This window comes from Podarcis raffonei, chromosome 5 (assembly GCF_027172205.1).
Source record: "Podarcis raffonei isolate rPodRaf1 chromosome 5, rPodRaf1.pri, whole genome shotgun sequence".
Taxonomy (NCBI): domain Eukaryota; kingdom Metazoa; phylum Chordata; class Lepidosauria; order Squamata; family Lacertidae; genus Podarcis; species Podarcis raffonei.
The window spans coordinates 51,624,122-51,646,558 of NC_070606.1; the positions used below are offsets into that span (position 1 = coordinate 51,624,122).

Below are 22,437 nucleotides of genomic sequence, written 5' to 3' on the forward strand. Positions count from 1 at the left end.
AACAAATGCCTTACTCACGTTTGCATTAGTTGGGGTTCCATTACACCAACAAAAAAACGTTCTCGCACCGAGCTTGCCATGGCAACAGCTGTTGTCTGAAATAAGAGGGCACAGTGATACTCCCTTTCCAATTTAGGAAAAATAATAATATATTCTAAACTTGTTTTGGATTGTACATAGAAAAGGGTTAAAGTAGGCATCTCAAACCTTGTGAGCTTCCTTAATGAGCTGATCACAGTAATCAAACCAGGATAGAAATGAAATCAGGGCTCTTTTTCCTGGAAAAGCAGATGCATCTTCTTTATGGCTGTAGGAATCCAAGCTGAAGTACAAGAAGGGGTGAGAAAAGCATATATATGCTCAGTATTTATTGGTTTTCATCACAGCATAACTAGAAGTTCCATGACTAACCTAAGCATTTAGATATCGCTTGTAGTTTGGTGCTTTGAAGTTTTTACTTCTTTGGAGAGCCACCTCAAGCACAAGTTGTGCTATAAATGTATTTTTTAGAAATGATATTTTTAACATACACAAGGCATAAACTGTAGCTCAAGATCCATTGAGACAATATTCTTACCCCCAGTTAACTCCTTCCACTGTTTCAATATCTAAAGGATCCATCGACTGAGGGAGGGCTTTGTAGAGAGAGGCCAACCTGTCTGTCAACAGTTCACACAAGCATGTACTCTCTGCTAAGCATTTGGCGGCTGCTGGCTCCGGCAAACTCACTAGGAGCATGAGGCCTTCACAAGCTTTCACAGCTATCCGGCCATCCTGTAACATAAGAGAAGACAGAATACAGTAAGTTTCAAGTTCAAATAGGAGAGGAAGAATATTAGGGTTCACATGGCTATTACTACAGATATATAATAATATACCCTAATGAATTGACAAAGTTGTTTTATCGCTGTAGTTTCCTTATCTCCACTAAGGCCCTTTCGAAAACAATATGTTTGCTTTATTTCAGTAGACACTATTTAGAACAAGACTAAGCAACTTTTGGCATGACTATGACCAAGTTATTAACAGCCTGTGAGCGACAGTTAAAAATAAATCTGCAAGCATTATAACAGTAAGGAGGAAAAGTGCAACAGTTCAGCGACCCAATGAAACAATCCCCAAATAAACCATGGTGACGAACATCAGTTTCTGTAGAAGATCAGCTCACAGGACTACAGGACATACAAAAGGTATACTAAATAAAAATAAAAGCTCACCTCACAATTTTGGTGATACTAATGTTTTCCTGAACATTTGAAGCCTGCAATACAAGGTTCTGTCCTCATCTTATCAGGTTGGGATGCTTAGCAGGGCAGTGGGGAGGGGGGAGCATTACATTTTACAACTGGCAGGGAAGTATTTTTCCAAAACCAGATGATTTCACACCAAGCAACATTTATTATGTATGTGCTAGAAGAGTAGAAAAACATACCCACCACATTTACCATAATGATATTTTAAGTATATTCACTGAATTAAAAATGTGTGTTTGGGGACACTGATGGTGTTTTTAGAGGCCTTCAGTGCCTCTCTCAGCTGATAATTCCTTCCATTCTTTCTGATTAATCAATAAAAAGCCTTCAGGCCCCCCCATATGCCCACTTAAAATCAAAAACAATTCTGCCAGTCACTCACCGGGCTTTTGGTGAGATTGAGTAGAGAATCCACCAAATTATAGTCCCCATGTGGATGGGCAGCCAAAGCCTCAGGGGACAAAGGGACGTTTAATTCATCTAGACTTGTGGACAGGTCATCTGCCTGCTGAGGAAGGTCATTTGCGCTCTCTGCTTGATCCGCTCCACTTGATACCTCTCCAGGCTGAACAGACTGTCCTGTATCTGTCACCACGGAATCTTGGCCTTTTAGCATGTCTGCTGTAATTAAGCTTGCTGTGCCTTTTGAAGCCAGCCCCTTTAGCTTGCTCTGAAGAGGGTTACATCCAGAAAGAGAATTACAAAGATAAAAATGGCGCCTGCACTGAAGCTGAAAACGCAGCAAAATACAAGGCTTCCAAATAAAGCAGGCACCAAGACAAGGAGGGTTAAACAAAACAAAGTAAAAACAAAACAGAAAAAGAAACAGATAGCTGGAGTGCTGTCTCATCAAAGAAACCGATTAGAGCAGCTCAACTTCTTAATCACTAAAACATGTATATGTGAAGATTTTCCCCAAGACTCTCAGGGTTTGAAAACGGAATTTGAATTTCTGAGAAGTCATTTACCTCAGCCAGCACTGGGAGGCTTCAAAATCTTAATGGTCATTGTAGATCTCATCTAGATGCTGAAGTTCTGCATTTAAACTGGCTTTTGACAAAGTTTAAGTAACTGGCAACCCTGTAAATTGTCATTATATATCTTGGGCTGAATTTTGTCGGCCATTATCTTTTGATTTATTACATTCTTTGAATTAATTTTTCCTTGCAAAAAATGACTATTTATCCACCATGGCTTACTTCTTCTGTTTCTTGGTTTCTAGATAAAACACATATCATTCATAATACTAGAACCATTGGCAGATGACATTACTCTTAATGGTCAAGAGATGTACAAGCACATGACGACTTTAACAACCATGCTGCACAAATCCTACATACCAGGCTTTACAGAAATTATAAAAAAGGAACCTCAGTCAACCCACTAGCTGGAGCCATTATTTAACATTTGCCTTTTACACCAACTTCTGTATTAGTCAGTTCAATAAGTGTGCAAAAAATGGCCTTTCCTTATTCTATCAAGCCACTGAAGTAAGTGGATGCCATTTGATTTGTTCAATCTTCAGTACGAATGTCACATTTACTATATACAGGCAACCTTTTGACACAAATGCATTTAATGGAAAATGTGAATTTTCAGGTCAAGACCCCAATCCACCTTATCTCTGTGGTTCTGGAAACACAGTTTCAGATTCCAATCTAACCATGCTTCTGAGCTGCATATGTCTAAGAAAAACAAAAGCTGTTCTAAGAATCAGCAGTTATTCTCAGGAAATCTGCACCTGCCATCTTAACAAGATCTTGACACCATTCCCCAGGGATCCATGTTCCTCACTTCATATTCTTCTTGAAATGGAAGAATTGCACCCCTGCCTATAAATCAGTTTCAGATGTTTAGAAAGACCTTCAGAGCATATGGATTCAAAGTATCAGTCTTTATAAGAGATGGGGGAAAGTATGAGCACGCAGTTAATTATCCCTGAAGATGAAGAAAATGCATATCCTACAGTATCTTTTATAAGCAACAGAATAGCAATCCTTTATTAAAATAAGCGTGTATAACTATCTATTATGTACATAACTATCCCTGAGCCTTAAGAAATATTTTACTGTCAGTTTTCACTTTTATTCCTGAAAAGTGCTGGAAGGACATGCAACATGCCATGCATCACAGAAAACAATCTTCCAGCTCTTGAATGTAATTTATTTTATAATGCAATATAATATAATTGAATGATTCCCAATATAAAGATTGGGGAGGGGGGGAGAGGAGGAGGTGTGACAACTAATTATCCATAGAGAAGACCTGCAGCCTCTACACCTTCTCTGCTAACCAGCCTAGTTTCCACATAGATTAAATTTAGTTTCTACCTGACAAGGCTATGTAAAAGTAGTGTAATCTATGAGGGGTTGCATACAGCCAGCAGGATGCTTAAATTGTGCTGTTGTTTGTATGCTAGTTCTTACATACGCAGCGTTAGCACACCGGTGAAGCATGTGCCAGAGCTGTGGATTTTTAGGGTGCTAACATGATATCATGCAGCTCCAGAGACCCAATTTAAACAAGATATTTAATTCACATAACCCTACAGGGCACATTTTCTATCTATTTTACAGGGTTAGTGAATTTCAAATAAAAGAGCTTTTGCATCTAGCTCAGCAAAACAGACAAAATCCACTGGTCTGTCCATGCAGTTCTGAAGCCCACCTGCTCACCTGCCTCCTGGAAGTATGTAGGACAGGGTCTTGTATCACCTAATAGGAAAGTTTAATGAAATAAGCTCCATATTTTCAGAGTCAAGATCACCACCATCAAGGGACTTCACTCCCAGACCACTGGGGATAGCAAGAACAAGCAACAGTTTGCCAAATTTAACAGGAAGGGACTGTACACCTCTCTATGTGGAAGAGGGGAAAATACAGAAAGCATCTCCTCTGATTAAGAAAAGAATGCCAGATAAATAAAATCTTCCAGAGATGGTAACAACAACAAAAAGCAAACCTCCACCAGAGAATGCTAACTGATAAAATAAGAAGCATAAAGAAATAAACTTGGCATAAGAATAATTACTTAGTTCATTAGATTAATAATAATAATGAGAGGGGAAGAGAATAAATATAAATATGAAAATGCAGCACTGTTGTGTAAAATAATAATAATAATAATAATAATAATAATAATAATAATAATAATAATAATAATTTATTATTTATACCCCGCCCATCTGGCTGGGTTTCCCCAGCCACTCTGGGTGGCTTCCAACAAAATATTAAAATACAATTTTTATGCTTTTGTAATATCACCACAAAAACACACAATCTGGTTTCTGGCACAAGTCATAGAATCATAGAATTGTAGTTTTGGAAGGGATCATCTAAGTCCATCCCCCTGCAATGCAGGAATCTCAACTAAAGCATCCATGACAGGTGGTCATCCAACCTCTGCTTAAAAATCTGCAAAGAAGGTGGGTTCATTACTTCTTATGGAAGTCTGTTGAACAGCTCTTACTGTCAGAAAGTTCTTCCCGATAACTTCAACTCTCTTTTGAAAAGCAGTTTCTAGCCCGGGCAATCGCAAAAGAACTTGGAAACATACAAGCAACAGATGGGGAAGGCTCAGGAGCCAGTAGCAGGTTAGAAGTAGCTTCCAGGAATAAAAAGGCTTTATTCCCTGTCCCTCTGATCCTGACAGATACCTAACTCATTTCCCTTTATGGTGGAAAAGAAACCCCAGTAAACAAACAGTGTGATCTACCTACCTCAAGGAAGAAGTTAACCAAGTATGGATCTTGTTTCAGCTTTGCACACACTGTACAGAGAAACTGGATTTCTTCATTTTCTGTGGGTGTTGCCAGAACTTCCCCACAAAGTCTGATTAATTTCTGTTCAAGAGAATATTATTATTAATAGTACTACTAAAGAAAATAAAACCCCAATAAAAATGCCCACATCAGGATACATTGTTGAATTTTGCTTTCTAAGATCTTAAAGCAACAAAACTGAAATATTACACCCAATAATCTGGGAGACATCATTAAAATGTGTTCCTTTAAAAAGAGAGTTTAGTACCTGCACAGGTCTGTGTACATTTATGTGTGGGAGAAGAGGCTGTTGTATTCTTCCCAGCAGCTTTGTATAAAAGGATAAAACCTGCTGTTTCATGCCTGGAGGACACTAGAAAAAGAGATACAATAAACATGAAATATACATAATTGTGGAAACTGGCAAACAAAACCAACAAGGTGTTTAGAAACATTAGTTTAGTAACAAACACATTAAATGCATCCAATATCTCATCCATTTTACAATACAGAGATTTGGTACAACACTTAGACCAATTATATCTTTATTCTATTTATTTTATTTATATACCGCCCTATACTTGAAGGTCTTAAGAAGGTCTGACCTTTATAGTGCACATTATGCAGTTAATTTAGCATTTCAAACTAGCATAGACTAAGATCCTATGCACTTGTTTTATATCTGTAGCAAACATTTGCAGTTGTTTAGTTTGTGTTACACTTATTGTTCATACAATATACTGCAAGCAGCTTTAGGTTTTGTGGGAAACCAGCACACAAATAAACACAAAGATATACAAGTGTCCATTCTTTTCTGTCTAGCAGTTGGCTCTCACACCCAAATGGGTGTGGTCTGGTGTGTGTGTTTTTGTGTCTTTCTCTCTCTCTCTCTCTCTCTGTGTGTGTGTGTGTGTGTGTGTGTGTGTAGATGGAGAACCTTGAAAAGATTATGTGTGCATGCTTTCCACGGCAGTTTCAACCCTTGGAGTGTTTTTATTTTCAAGTGAAGAGGGATACAATGTATTTGGAAAATGTTCAGCTACTACTCAATCAAAATAGCTTCCACTCTGCCCAACTGCCAGGATCTTTCCATGACCCCATACATTCAACAGCAGCATTTCTTCACCAATTGTAATACAACACTATTTCGTTCTCAAAGGTACTGCAAAAATATGACAAGTCAAAATTTTGATTACTGAAACAGCACAAACTAAGTACACATGATTATATCCAGTCACAGGATCTGAGCTTTCTGCAATGGAGCTATACTTACATCAGCCTTTCCCAAGGTGTACAAAGTCTCTAGGATCTTGTGATGCAGTAGATATTCCATACAAGGTCCTGTTTCGCCAGACTCCCTCTCATTTTCTTCCTGAACTAAAATATCCAACATCTGCTCCAGGTGAGAGGGAATGTTGGTATCAGTCACAGGAGCTTTGTCATCTAGAGAAACAGGTTCCATTAAAATAAAGTATCCAGTCTAAGTTGTTGTTACTATTATTAATACTACTGTTTATTAAATTGCTACACTGCCCTTCATCTGAGGATCACAGGGCATTTACAATATAAAAACACAAAAATACATACCATAGCAACAAATGAAAACAATACCAACCCCCCAGTTTAAAAGGTCATATATTGTTTAATTAGCCAAATGTTTGGAAGAAGAGGAATGTTTTTGCCCGGCACCTAAAGATATGTAAAGAAGACACCAGGCAAGCCTCCCTAGGGAGAGCATTCCACAAGTGGGGAGCCACTGCATAAAAGTCAAATACTTTCAATGAAGATCATACACTCAAACATATTTTCATTTGACTTTTCCTATTCTGGCTGATGGGAGTTTGACAACTCTGCCCCTTGTTGAATGAATGCAAAGAGGGTTTGTGTGGCTGTGTGGGCTACACCAGCTCTCTGCCCCCCCCCCCGGCAATATGATGGAGCTCTATGCGCATACATTAGTATGCATGTAGAGCTATTCCATATAAAGGGGAATCTGGCCCAATCACATGGAGGTCCTCTTCACCAACAATACCCTCCCAGTAGCAGCATGGCTTCTGCTTACCAAAATGGGTGAGGTCAGGGTTATGGATATACCAGCAGAGACAATCAGGCATTCCCTATGAGTGCATGCACACAGCCTGACCTTATTGCTTCCTTAACCCGCTTGATAAGTGGTAGCAATGCTGTGATGGGAGGTTAATGTTGTGGCACCACAGCACTATCGCTCCTGTTCTATACCCATACTGATGTACGTACACAGAGTCCCTTTTAACTGATCAAAGATTGGGGGGTGGGGAGGCAGCTATGGCACATTGTCAGAGAGTGGGTTGGCCATGTGGCTGGCCCACATGGCCCCACGCACATTCTTCCAATTTATGGCTGTGGGTTGTGTGAATTCTCTTGACTTCTCATGTAATAAAAGAAAGAAAAAAATCACAAACATATTTGTTACTTCAGCTAAGCTTTGAATGTGTGGAGTTGTCTTTCTTGTTCAAGTTAAGGGGGATGACCCTGCCTGAATTGAGTTCCTACTTGGTATTTTATATAACTATGCAGGACTATAACTTTACAAAAAGGACAGAAATAATGTAACTCATGACACAAAATGCTTGAGGATAATCTGAAGCTACATACAGTATAGACTTCCAATGTGTTATTTGGGAGAGGAAGTTTTTGTGAAGAAACTTAAATGGTCTCTACTGCATTTATCAGCAAACTGGTGTGTGAAATAATTTTATATAGTGAATCTGGAAACAATTTATACTACTATGTGGCAAGAGTATAAATAATCCAGTAGCAAGTTTGCTATTCCCTCTTATGCAACTGTCTACAAACAAATATCATTACAAAGCAAACAGGAATGAATTGCAACATCTAAAGACTTTGAATCTCTGTGTTGACAGCACCGAATACATTCTGAAAGTTATTGTGAAGTGTAACATTCAGGCCCCACCAGCTATTTCCCTGCTTATTTTTATTATTTCCCAGATCATTACTTTTAAGTAACAAACAGTACTCCCATCTGCAGAATTGTGTGCTGAAGTTGCAAATAAATGCCTCTTACCTGATGTCTCTATGTAGTAATGGGTAATCGCCTTCCAGTGGAAAACAAAGTCTTCTTGCAATGGAAGGGATGGCGCAAGCTGCAGGAAAGAAATAAAAAGCAGACAAAGGACATTTCCTAAATGTTAGTCTTTAGGAAAACATAGCTGCAAACATAATAATTTCAAACAGGGGCAGGGGGACCATTTTCTCTTCTGGGAGGTAACAGGAGTGGAGAACCTCAGGCTGGAGGCTGAATGTGGCCCTCAGGACTCTTCCTAGGCCTTGCCCCTTTCTTGTGCCACACCCTTCACTGGCCCCGCTCTGTGATAATGCCTGGATGGTGAATGGAGTTTGTGTATAGAAACCTCTTGCTTTTGTGTTGCAAGTGACAATGTCATGTCCCACTAGTGACATGAAACTCCCAAAAGGTTCCCCAGTTCTGCATTCTTGCCTTATTGGTACAGAGCCCCAAATGAGCACCTTTGCCAATAAAGGGTAAGTTGAGATTTTTAATCATTATTATGGTATCACATTATCATAAACAAGATGAATGTAAAAAGATAAGAACAAAGAAAGAGCTTGTTGGATCATGCCAATGGCCCATCTAGTCCAGCGAACTGTTCTCGCAGTGGCCAACCAGATGCCTGGCTCCTTCCTCCCAGCTACCGTAGTAGCCAATGAGGTAATAAAGTGTGGCTCAAATTCAGTTAGGCCTCTGGGAATGAGGAATGAACAATGAGTGTTGATTAAATGGGGAGTGTACAGTGGACAATGTCTGGTGTGACAGCTCACCAGCTTTGTAAACTGCTTTGGGTTGCTGTTTTTTTACAATCAAGTGGTCTATAAATTTTATGAAATGAATTAAACTGGCAGCTGACTCCTTGGGAAATTGGCCTTCCTTCCTTCCTGAGAGGGAGTACATACTCCTATTGATAATGGAAAAATGGGAATAAACTAACTAGCTTTTACTAGTTTTCTCTTATTTTTGAATAGTACAAATAATAGCACACTTATTTCTGATCACATATTCTACAATATTTTTGAAACAAAAATAATGGCAGCAGGATTTAACTTCTGATCTTGTAGCAGACTGGCTGCCATTTTTAATAAACTTGACATATGCCTGATTTGATGTTCTGTGTCAACTTTTGGCTGGCAATTCTGAAAATGGAGAAGTGGCAACACTCCTAGGAGTGACTTGCAAAAAGAAATGAATTATGGAAAGAATAGGCTGTTGGATATTATATTGATATGCATATACGTATTCAAAATGACAAAGGGGAAGCATTGGTATTGCAGTATTATTTAAAAGGAAGTCCAAACCAGTTATCATGGTCACTTTAAGCTAGTTAAAGTCAGACATTTCTGAAATCTGTAAAAATTTCTTAATCTTGATCCTAAACACACTTCCATAGAACTAGAGATTGTAGCTTTTGAGGGGATGTATTTTCTATTAAGCGGATTTGGGATCGGAGGGTGATATTCAACTATGTCACACACACAAAGGAGACCCACTGAAATTAACAGATTTCATAAATAAGTCAATTTATGTACATCGAATCAAGCCACTGACTTAAGCACACCTATACCCACTGAGTTAAATGCATATGATTTTCCCCCCAACATTTGAATCTTTGAAACTAACACAAACAGACAGAACTGTGACTACTTTCAGCACTCATCAGCTTCAGAATTAAGACGAAAGACAACATGCAGTGCACCAGGCCAAATGTGCCTTTAAACAAATTCAATTTCTCGGAACACAACATCCAATATAGATCAACACTATACCAAAAGCTCTTCTGCAGACCTTGTGAGAAAACGCCAGCAATGAACACCAACAAAAACATACAAAACTCAACATGATACTATATTTCATTGACTTTAGCACTGTTTAAAAGGCCAGGGCCAAATTGCAGGCTTTGGCCTGTTTTCTATACACCATGAAATTTATTTTTTCCACTTGTTTAGCAGTGAGGCACTGCTGGGACCTGACTTGACTTAGAAGACTGCAGATAAAGCTACACAATGTTATCAGACTCAAAGATGTGCAAATCTTTCACAAACCCTATCATGCCCCTAGTACGGTAAACCAGCAGCTTGCACACATTTAACTTTATATTCAGCTTTACATGCATGGCATAAAATAGTTTTTATATATATATATAAAAAGAGGGTGAAAAGGGGGCAGGGTTCCAGGGGAAATGAATTTGCCAATCCTAACCGCCATTGAACCCAATTGGCTTTGATTGTACACAATGTTGGCTTTAGGTGTAATCTCCGGAAAATAATCCTTGTGTAAATTAAGGGCCTACTGTATAACATTCAGGCTAATTTTTTAGGTATACATGTATCCAACCAAAACAATGAGTTGTATCCAACAGACCCACTAAAACTAACAGAGTTAACTCCATTGATCTCATGGGTTTATTTTGAGTACAGTGGTACCTCGGGTTAAGTACTTAATTGGTTCCGGAGGTCCATTCTTAACCTGAAACTGTTCTTAACCTGAAGCACCACTTTAGCTAATGGGGCCTCCGGCTGTCGCCGCACCACCAGAGCACGATTTCTGTTCTTATCCTGAAGCAAAGTTCTTAACCTGAAGCACTATTTCTGGGTTAGCGGAGTCTGTAACCTGAAGCGTATGTAACCTGAAGCATATGTAACCTGAGGTACCACTGTATGTCTTAGTTGGATAAAAGTTCAAAACCTCCTGCAATGAAGTTTTGAGGCTTTACTAATATTTTACCTTGCACTATCTAGAATTCTATCAGAAATCAGTAGTATAAAAATTACAAAAAAAAGGTTGTGGCCTCACTAGTGAAATCTGTGGAGTATATAATCCATTGTTTCAAACATTTAATTACCGGTAATTTGACTAAAATAATTTTTTCCAGGCCAATAACCAATTCTACATTCACAATGTAGCTGCAGCCAATTCTAGCAACTTGAGATGTGCACCAACATAATATGCATGTTTGAAATATTTACTTTATTAAAAAGATGTACTTGCACTATATTTTCAGAAGGAGTCCATTGGAAAATTACATTAGGACAATAGAGATCTGATGCTGAGAGGCATGGTTGGAGGCAATACAAACTAGGTTTTTATAACTTTTATTGAATAAAATTATTCATTAATAAACATGTGGTTGGCATACACACGTGGTTGGCGGAACACAAATTGAGTGGAATGTTAAAATTCGCCAAGGAGCAAAGAAAGCACTAGAGGCATCATTTTCAAGTCGTCTCATAATGCTAACACAAGGAATCACTAAAGAAAATTAAAGGGCAATGCACCTGCTCAAAGACAAGTCCTACCTTGCACAAACGTATAATCAACCTTTGGAATTTTTTTGCCACAGGTCATAGAATCAGCTGGAATAACCTAGTTACTTGATGGAAGGTAGAACAGTAATTATACTGAACTTTTACCCCAAGAGTGGAATTGTGTCGGCATACGAAGTATCTTAAGTGGACTATTCCATTACTTAGGTGAGGGGTGGTTAACCCATTAACCTTTGGTCAAACCTCTGGGTGGTACATGCTAACGGTGGGTGTAGCCACCCACCCTGTTCACCCTCCACAGCTGATGAAGGGCATTATTGCCCTTTCTATACTCATCAAATGATCAATCTGATGAACAGTGATTTGCATTCCCATTAAGGCACTGTGGTGGGCAGAGGCATTTATTATTATTTTACTGTTGTTAGCCGCTCTGAGCCCGGCTTCGGCTGGGGAGGGTGGGATATAAATACATTATTACTATTATTATTAAAACCTATCTACCCATACCAGCAGCATGTAAACTTTTTTTTTAAAAAAAAATCCACTGCCAAAATTGATCAAGTCGGGGGGGGGACCAGGGCTGCAGGCAGGAGTTTAGCTGCCCCGATTTAAGCCAAATCACACAGAATATAGTTTTTAATACTGCATGCTAGAAGGCTTAGATAGGTCTCTCACTGCCCAGCTGGCACAACTGCCATAATGCCTCATGGACAATTGAAAAAATGTCTACTCAACCCTGAAGAATCAAATATTAGGGATGCTAGGTGCAAATTGGGGGCAATTTGCAGGGATAACTGGTTTTGATGAGCGATTACCACAGAGGTACTTTTGTTTATTACCTCAGATACTCCAGAATGCAATCAATCTCTCTCTCTCCTACTGGATATTCTAGGAAACTGGGGAAAATTTCTCAAAACACATTTATAAAGCTGCAGGAGTGAACACAGGGAATATTTGACTGTTTGGAGCCTGTTTGCCAGTCCACTGTGGGAGCAGAAGGAGGGAGCAGCTGTGAAGGAAATTTTAATACAAAAGCCCCAGTGAAACTATGCCTAAGGGGATAGAAGGTTAGGGGGGCATATTTTAGATGTGCCTATAAAACGGAAGGGAAGGACATTATCACTCCCTCTATTTCTGATGTTCAGGCTAGAGTGTCAATGTTTATGTAGTAAAAACAGCACTACCTCTGCACAAAAGGAAAACATCAGCAAACTCAACTGGCATATAGGTTTGCAGGAGTACAAACAATCTGGAGAAAATAACCAAAAGGACAAAAAAACCAAGCCTAAAACACAACTACACATGAATGCAGCTTGTATTTAACTCACCAGGTATGTTGTCACAAAAAATCCACTGGCAACAAAAAAAATTATACTGGAAATATGCAGCTTCAAAGCTCTTGCTTCCCAGGCAGGAGGCAGCTGTATCAAGCTGTCGGCCTGCCCAATTGGCACCTTCAAGAACCCCCCCCTTTGTTCTTGAAAACAGCCTTGGGATTTGGGGTCCCCCCCCCGCCTTAATTTTATGTTGTTTACTTTGCATTAGAGCATATTTATTTATATCAGAGTTGCACCATGTGAGGAAACAGAGGAGATACCCTTGCCTCTTCTCCTGGAGCTTCCTACCCCAGCTGGTCAGCAGAAGAGATTGAAGGAGTTGACTTCCTCCTCCCTACCAAACAGTTTTCCTTTTGTGTCCATATTTTTTAGATTGTACTAAGTTGGAGGCCAGGGACTGCCATGTATTTATACAGCCGATCTGGTAGTCTTTTTATGTCGTAAGAGCAGGGTGATAGAAATAGTTAAATAAATAAAGACTACTGTACTAAAGTTTCAGTGTATTTTATTACACGTGTGCATGCGTATTTGTAGTTGGCCACCCCGAGCACCTTTTGTTGGAAAGACGGCATACAAACTTAACTAGCAAATAAACGAAGAACTTGAAGGCTCCTGGCTTTCGTTGCGGGGCCCCGACTCGTGATCGCCCAGAGGCTTCGACTGAGCCAGAAACAGGACAGAGCCACGTAACCCGCCCAACCCGGAGACTGGGAGGAAAAGAGCAAGCTCCCGTCCCCTCGTCCTAAGGCAGAAATAAAACTATCCGGCGTCGGAGGGAAGGAAGGAGGGCATGGCAGTTAAAGGGACGAAGCCGGCAGCAGAGCAAAGCGAGGGGGATCGCGAGGAGGCCCCCCAAAAGCGCGTTCCCCATCTTAGGCCCAACAGGATCCCCGGGCTTGCGTGGCGGGCGCTGCCGGTGGCCTTACCGCCTCCACGGCGTGCTGCAGGATGGAGGTGAACTTGGAGAACATCCTGTCCCTGGACTGGAGCAGCCTCTGCCGGGAGGATCGCGAGAGCTCCTCGATCCGCCGCCGCCGCTCCAGGGTGAGGACTGCATGCGGGGGGCCTGGCCGCGGCGATCGGGTCGGCTACCGAAGCGAAGCGGGGCGGCTGCTTCTCTCCGCTTCTCTTTCCGCTCCCTCGCCTCAGGAGACACCGTGGCGCGGACGGAGAACGACACCCACCGGGGCCGCCCGGAAGCCGAGCGCCTGCCTCTGCTGGCGCCGCCGCTACTCCCTCTCCTGCCGCCGCCGCTGCTCGGCCTACAGGGGCCGCTGCCTGAAGAGCTGCCTGCGCGTGTCCTTAGGTCTGGCAGTCAGTCAGTCAGTCAGGCCTCTGCCGCCGTGTCGGGGGAGGTAGGGGGCGGGGCGGGAAGCTTCCCTCCCCGGGGCCGGATAAAACAACGGAGAGCGGCCCGAAAGGATAGAGCGCTGGAGAGGGAGGCGGGCTGAGGAGAAGGGAAGCGAAAAGTGGAGGGCGAGATTACGAAACCCACTCTTTGGCCTTTGCCGGGGCCAACCGAAATGCCACGAAATAGTGAGCAAGTTTTCGAGTTCCTCAGAATTCCTCGTGACGCCGCCTGTCAGACGGGCAGAAGAGAGGAAGAGGCGCAGGATCAGGTTTCCTCAGGGTCGTGCCCCTAACACTTTGCTGCATGCCAGCTCTGCCATGTAAGCCCGCTAAGGCCCAGCCACGAAGCAGAGAGCCAGGGCCCACCATGCCGCCTCGGGTATCTGGTGCTGAAGGGTGCTGTGAGGTGCTGGAAGTCGGCCTGCACAAGTTAAGCCAACCTCTGCCCTCCAGTGTAGTGGAGGAGGCTGCCTCCTCATCACCAGTACACTGAAGTAAGAGTCAGCCGCCAGTTTGGCCGGCTTCTGTATGTGCGACAGGAACCGCCTCAGTGACAATTATTATGCTGGCTATGCAATAAACTTCATTTATTTAGAGTACTACTAGCTGACTTTATAGCCCCAAGAGAATCTCAACAATTATCACAAGAAGCACAGCGAGGGATTATGGAAACCGCAGTTCTGCAACTTCTGGAGTCCTGCAGGTTAGCCATCCTTGTTATAAAGAGTTGTAACCACTTGCATTGAACCCTGGTACTGGCATCAGAAATAGGTATGGTATTCTTATGATGCCAGGATTATTCAAGTGCCATTTCCTGCCCTTTTTCTTTGCCTTCTCTGATGTTGCCCTTTAGTCTCCACCTATGAGGGGCTGGGGCTGAGCAGTTGGAACTCAGTCAGCCCATGATGGAGGCAAACCTTCCTTTGCTTGATGGTGGTGACTAGTTGTCACTTTAGAGACATGACAGTTCCAAGAAATGAGTGACTATGTATATGATTAGTTGCTTTTTTTATTAATTATTGTAATTATGTCCGGTCTGTCATTAAAGGAGCTGAAGGTGGTGTACATAGTTTTCTTCCCTCCATCTTATTTTCACAACAGCCCTATGAGGTAGGTTAGACTGAGAGTTAGTGACTGGCCGACTTCATGGCTGAGTGGGAATTTGAACCCTGGTCTCCAAGGTCCTAATCCAACACTAACCACTACACCACACTGGCAATATTACAATATAATTGAAATACTTGATTAATCTTTGCTCAGTTTTGCGCTTCCAGGTGGATAAGAATCAAAGCATGCTTAGTGAACTCCTTTCAAGCAGCTATCCACTGAATTCCTTTCAAGAACCAACTACCCACTCTGAATTTAAAAGGCAAAGTGCCAGAGAAACACTCAGCTTTCAGTTTTGCATTTGCTACACTGCAGTCTTCTAAGTGTATTAGTGTAATTGCTGTGTCAAAGAAGATTTATTTGCCATTCAAGCTTCCATAGCTCACAAAGTGTAGGTAATGGAAAAAAATCTTCAACATGGGGGTTGTGTCCATAGGATGTCCCTGAGGAAGAATTATCCTAGGATTTCCCAAAAGGGGAGTCTGCCATTGAGGACAGGAAAACAAACCAGTGAGGGAAGGAAGTGAGCTAAATTTGCTTCCAAATGTTGCCTTAGTCAAAATTGTGACCAGGTGATGCTATCACATAGGTCAGATATGGATAACCTTTGGCCCTCCGTATATTGTTGTCCTCCAGTTCCCAGCAGCCCCAGCTTGCTTGGTCAATGGACAAGGATTACTCCAACAGCTATCTCTGAAGTAGGTGGTGCTGCATTGGTAATGTGGAGAGTAGGGAAGGCACACTTGGAAACTTATAAAGCTGGAGACTACCTCACATTGCATAGGGGAAATCCAGATCCTTCAGTCAAGATGTACATTCCAGGGTTGGAAAAGGAGAGAAGTAAAAGGCCTGTCATGATTGCATTACCTTAGCAAGAGAACACTGCCATTTTTCAAACATTATTGATTTTGCTCCCCTTATCTTTAGTGTGAACATTTATTTGTGTTTATATTCCCAAGGTCTCAGGGGGACAAATTAGTGTTTTGTATTATATAAAAATGTCGTTTAAAAAAATCACACTAGAAACACACTGAAGACAGGGATATTCATTGGCCCATCGTTGTCACTAGAGGCACAGTTTGCCACTCTGTCTCAGAAACCTTCTTCCAGCTTAGGTATACCAGTTCTTACTTGGGGAGCAATAGTCTTATTTCAGTGATAGGTGTCCTGATAGTCTCCCATTTAGATTACTGTAACACTTTTTTATGAGGGTACCTTTAAAAATGGCCCAGAAACTTTGGTTGGTACAAAATAAGACTGCAATATTGCTAACTTAGATGGGCTGTTGCACTATTTTCTTTGTTAATGGCTTTTGCTCTGTTTCGAGGTCCAATTCAAAGTACTGGTGTTGATTTTTAAGGCCTTTTACCGCATTGGTCCTTTGTACCTGAATGATTGTCTTTCCCACATGTGACTTCTCAGATGCTATTAACTTGATCTAAGGTCCTTCTTTGAATGTCCCGTCAAGTGAGGTACAATAGGTGATTATGTGACAGAAAGGGCCTTCTCAGTAGTGTTGCTAACACCCTCAACAGAGAGATCGCTGCAATTCTGATATCTTACCTTCAGTTGAAAACATTTTTGTTTTGCCAAGGATTTTTATAGAATTTGATTCATTTGGTCATTTGTCCTGTGTTTTATGATCTTATAATTTTAGGCTTTAATTATTTAATTGTATGGTGGTTTTAAAATATTATTTCCAAATAAGCAAATATGTTAGCTGTAGGGTCCCCCCCCTTTAAATGTTTTGATTCTATCTTGTGTTTAAATTCTGAGTTGTGTTTTCTTTTCCTTTTTTTAAAAAAGTTATTTAATCCTGTAATCCACCCAGACAACATTTTGTTAGCAGGTGGCATATGAAGCACAAATTCTACACCAGCCAACCAACTAGTCAAAAGAATAATAATTTTCAATCCTGAAAACTAGATTGTGAAGGGGAATGAATGGCATGATGTGAGATAAACATTGGAGAAGCAGATGATCATTTGCTTCAGTCATTTGCTCTGAATGCCCCTTAGTGTGGCACACTTAATTCCCTCCTACTCTGTGCTTGTGATTTATTGTCACAGGGATTAGTTAATCTGTACAGATCTGATATGTGGAGGGGGATACTGCCTTGGGATGTGGGGGTTGTATATAACTTTTTGTTCTTTCACTCTTAGGATTCAATTATTCCCTAAATGCTGGGAAGCAGAGACCCTGAGGCCAGTGTTCATTGTCACACTTCATCATTCTGTGGAGTGCACCTGCAACTCACTCTTGTGATGAAAAGCATCATATCCGCAGGACTCATTACCGGACTTGTCCAAGGATGTGGCTCAGCATGCCCATCTAATGAACAAGAAAGGCATAAATCCTTCCAATATTGCACTTTTAATCATGGGAGTGACTTTTGGGTGCAATCCTCAGAATGAAAATGGTATTTTGAGAAGAAGCCTTGAATATGAAGGCTATATAGGGACCAGAACTGAACCATTGAGCACAATATTATTATTAAACTGTTGCTGCCACTCCTCCCAGTCCACTCTGCAAACTATAAAACAGAACACTCTGGAGTGCAATACTAGTCATCAGGTACTCTTATCCGTGTAAAATACTTTTGCCAAAATTCTGGGTATAGCACTGTCTACTAGTTTGCAGTAATATGCTATACTGTACTATACTGCGGGACTTGACATCTTTCCGCAGGGCCTGCAAGTTCTGCCTGGTCTTGGTTTGGACACAGTCTGATCCTTATGTTTCCCTCCCCTTATGGTTTTGATTTATGGGCTACTATTAAAATGAGGCTGCATTTTAAATTGTATTTTAACCTGTATTTTAATTAACTGCCCCCCCACATTATGTTTTACTGTAATTTTATTGGTGTTAGCCGCCCTGAGCACAGTTCTGGCTGGGGAGGGTGGGGTATAAATAAAAAGTTATTATTATTTTATTATACTGTATTGAAATTAGCTATAACCTGTTACATATAACCCACTTTTATAGAGGTGGATTCGTAAGTGTCCTGTTTATGTCTCTCTATTCTTCTGCTCATATTCCATCTCCAAACAGACTGACACTTGGGTGTCTGAATACAAAACAAAATTGGATTTGTAAACTTTTTCTGCTTGGATAAAATTAGCATTCTTAGATTTTGTACTTGCTTCTGAAATGGAAAATGGAACTCTAGTCACCAGACTTCTGTGACATCACAGCAACTCAGGCAATGTCCAAGGAATACTTTCAGACCAACAATCTGTTAGGATTTGTCCATTGTTATTGCTGTTCTTTGTTTAACTTTTCCAAAAATATTTTCTGCCAAATCTCAATTTGTGCAGTTCTCACATTCGTGTCTCTTCTATGATGGCAATCAAGGTGGCTAGCCGTAATCTGACAAAGAAAAGCAATAAATCAAAGGTAAAATTAAGGAAGACCTTTTAACCAAAGGTTAAGAACAGCAGCAAACTAATATTATTTATCATTTTTGTTTTCTGGTAACTTACCGTACCTTACAACAGCATCCACATTAAATGAGAATATTGGAAATAGTAGATGGATTTCCACCAGAAGAGGGCATCAAACCATAAGATACAGGAATAATTTTATGGTTAATTTCAAGGGCTTATTAAATTAGACCATCATTTGTAGTAGTGCAAGTTTGACATTTTTCTTTCTGTAAATTGCGTAGGTAGTCCCATAAAATGAAAACAAAGTGCATGCCCAAAAGAACAACCAGAAATGAAGGAGAATACACTGCCAAAAATTAATGTACTGGTGTGGCTGACTAGTCTGTTAACAGGCCTCAAATTGCTCATCAGAGGCAAAAGTATAAAGGAGCTTATTTTAGTTCTCATGGAAACACATCCTTAAATTTTAGACGCCATAGTTAAGGCAGGAACAATGGATAACATATCAATATATTTAGAAACAAATTAGCATTGTATGTTAAATACTCAGTTGGCTGCAAATGGCAATCTAGCTGACACTTGAGGTGTATATATGTAGGAACCACCTTATTTCTGTAAGTTTTTAATATTGTGTTTTAATGTTGTAGCCTGCCCAGAGTCCTTGGGGTGAGGGGTGGGTGAACAACAACAACAGCAGCAGCAGCAACAATAACAACACCACCACAAACACCACCACCACCACCACAATAGCAGCCGCAGCAGGTTTCCTCTAGTTGTGAGATTATAAAAGATGTGCACTTGTAGGCAGAAGAAACATCAATTCTTTGCAACTTGAAGCAATCTAATTAAGAGGAACCTCAATGACTTATGGGGGAAATCCTTTATGTGCCCAGCAGATGGCAGCATATTCACACTTTTTAAAGTGGGCTCCAACTAACCTCCCTAATTGGCTTAATACCTGTATGTACCTGTCTTGAGACAGCAATAGAGGACATTCTGGAGGAAGTAATAGAGAATCTATTTAGGCTTATTGTTAAGTCATCATTTAGTATAATACAAGGTTTTGTAGGTCCAAACACACAACTAACAGACTACATAGAAAAAGGGAAGTAACCTCAAGGACTCACTAAAGAACAGAGTCTTAGCTCCAACCCATAATAATGAGAGACAATATTTAACTGGCATTATCAGTTGCTACACTCATGATTGTGCAAATTGCCCACTGGACATGTTGTCCTAGTCAACCCCACATGTAACTTCTTTCCAACCCATAAAATACCTGGAGCAGTTAGCTATGTCTAATTCTTCTAATGATCAGCAGTTGCTATTTTTTAATGAATAAACGGCTAAAGCTGCAGGCAGAAGTGTCAACATGCCTTTCAAGAGCATTGCTGTACCTAAGGTAAAGGGGTAAAACTCCCACCTCTAATGCCACAATCCCTTTGCTAGCAATTTAGTATAAAATAAATAAAAATCATCCACACAAGGGCTAAAGACATGAATAATATTACATCTAGTTTGCCCCTTGGTCATTTATAAATAAAGGGTACTACATGCACAACAGAGTTCTACAGCTCCCGAGTCAAAACCTCCCTCCACCTTGATGAAGAGTCACTGATAAGCACTCTCCCAGTTTTGCAACATCTATGAGACAGTATTGACCTGCTGTTAACCAGCTTTCTACCCAAAATAATGTGGGGAATTTGGCCAAATGCAATTATTTGCAAACAAAAAACCCAACCCCATGTATTTTACTTATATCTCATTCTACTTAGGAAAGTTCAGAGGTGGTTATTTAGGATTCTGAGCACACACCGATTAAGTACATTTCCAATTAACTTCTATAATGCTATAGTGTTAGCTGCTCCCAGCTATTCATTCACTGGTCCATGTCAGATACTGTAGCATAGATAGTATGCCTGGGCTAGTAGGGTTCTCATTGCATCAGAACCTTTAGAATGGGAAGGGAAGCTGTGGACCTTCAGATGCTATTGGACTAGAGTTGCCAGACACCTCAGGACGGACCTGAGGTCTCCAGGGTTTCCTGATAACTCCCATGTACAGTAGCAGGGGAGGGCTTGAAGACAATTATGCATGCAGCTTGCAATCTTTGGCCTTGCAGGAGTCAGTTGCAAATTATTACAAATACTTGGGGGGGGCATGGGGAGTCTGCCCTCATCTCCAAATTAACCCCCATTGCTCAGTGGTGGGAGGAAGTGCAGAGGAAGAAAAAGAGCTGGGCTTAAGAGGAGGAGCATTTATGAGTGCACATAGGCAACTGGAGGGAGGTGTGGGGCTGCAAAAGTGAGCAGAGTGAAGAGCAGCAGTAGGAGCCAATTTCTGCTGCTTCCACTCAGGGGAAATGATAGAGCCCAGAGAAAATGTTCCAAGTCTCATGCATAATTCTCTCTCTCACACACACACACATATTAAAGGGGTTTATCCCAGTTATGCAATTGCCAGATGGCAACACGCGAGAAGAGCTTGGGATTTGTCCCCTTTCAAAAATGCTGGCTATTTGCAAGGGAATGCTAAGCAACCTTTTCCCCTTTAAAACCCCCTCAATCCTCCATCCTTATTTGTTTTTCCTCCTGTCGGTAGCCTGTCGTTATTAGCAAACTTTTGTTAGTATTGGACTAAAGATGTAATTTCTGAAGATTAAAAAGAAAACCAGTTAGTATCAAAATGATTAAAGAAGATATATTCAAGCTTCCCCCCTGCCCTGGTAGTATTAAATAATGCAGCCTTACCAGACAGAGGGAGAATAAGAATAATTCCCCACATTCCTGGAAGTGCCACCAACTGGCTGTGCAGGTGACCTCTGTGTCCATCTGGTGGTGCTTCCCTGTAACATTGGAAATCAAATACAATTGTTGCCTGTGGTTAACCTAATGGAGAATGAAGGCACAGATGGTTAGAAAAGGCAACCATATGCTTCATGAAAAGTAATGGCAATTACGAGAAATGAGGACTTTCCCACTACAGAACTAGTATGATATTCATTCATCTTCAAAATTAAAAAGTTGTGTCTATTTGTAGTGGCTGTCTCAATGAGGACTACGATTGCTTTCTGGCAACATTCATTCTGATTTGTCTACGGGGAGGCTAGATGTTGTGTCTTGCAAAAGTTGAAGCTCTGCTGCTCATGCTGGCCAAGGTGGGAAGTGGGGAGTGTAGTTTCACCCTCCAAATTTTGCTGTGTTAGCTGCATGCTGGCACAGTAGAGAGGCCTGGATCAGGCCCATTGCCGGTAGCTTGACCAACTTAGGATACAGTGAAACCTTGGCCAGCCCAGTTCAACTGCTTCTCCCCTGGCCATAGAAATGCCATCTGAGCCAGGTGGAAGGAAACCTCCACTACAACCACCCTCTGGTGTGGTGAATTGGGGGTTTGATTGTTCTGTTGATATTCCCACCCTCCTGTAATAATGCAATGATTTGCCCTTCTTTCCCAGATAAGCCCTTAGACAAGCATGCCAATACGAAGTATAATACTGTTGTTCTATCTGCATGACACTTTGCAGCAGTCCAAAAGGACTTGTTCCTGCTTTCGCTCGTGCATTCTGCTTCTGGATGCAACCACTTCAGAATACAACAATCCTTGGCTTGAATGAGATAAAAGAAAGTGAGAAGGACACCATGTGTGCTCTGTTAAATGCTCTGAGAAGATTCACTAAATCCAGTTCCACTGTAATTGTGACTGCAAGCTAATATAGGTATGTATTAATAATATGTAATTAGCAGTAAAATTGTATTTACAGTTGTAAGTAGAAATCAGGGGTGCTCCAAGATTCTTGGCTATCTTAAGGCAAAAGCCTGATGGATTGGCAATTGAATAATATTTCAACACTAGTGATGGGACAGTGCCTTCCACTACACCTGAGGGCAGTAGGCTAGCTTAGGGAGCACAAA

The 22,437-nt window shown here is 41.0% G+C and overlaps 1 protein-coding gene across 3 annotated transcripts in view; it reads right to left on the reverse strand.

Moving 5' to 3' along the window:
• Window positions 1-14,288, reverse strand: part of FHIP2A (FHF complex subunit HOOK interacting protein 2A) — a 33,037-nt gene extending 18,749 nt beyond the window's left edge. Inside the window, exons 1-10 of one of the 3 annotated variants that reach the window (XM_053389097.1) lie at window positions 13,610-14,287; window positions 8,078-8,156; window positions 6,287-6,456; window positions 5,282-5,386; window positions 4,972-5,094; window positions 3,929-3,967; window positions 1,636-1,923; window positions 578-774; window positions 208-322; window positions 19-95 (exon numbers count right to left, since the gene is read on the reverse strand). In XM_053389097.1, coding sequence (XP_053245072.1) covers window positions 19-95; window positions 208-322; window positions 578-774; window positions 1,636-1,923; window positions 3,929-3,967; window positions 4,972-5,094; window positions 5,282-5,386; window positions 6,287-6,456; window positions 8,078-8,156; window positions 13,610-13,654 — 1,238 coding nt within the window. In that variant the 5' untranslated portion in view covers window positions 13,655-14,287. Of the gene's footprint in view, window positions 1-18; window positions 96-207; window positions 323-577; window positions 775-1,635; window positions 1,924-3,928; window positions 3,968-4,971; window positions 5,095-5,281; window positions 5,387-6,286; window positions 6,457-8,077; window positions 8,157-13,609 lie in introns of all 3 variants that reach the window. The other 2 variants (XM_053389099.1, XM_053389098.1) reach the window with 2 other exon arrangements.
• Window positions 14,289-22,437: the final 8,149 nt, after the last annotated feature.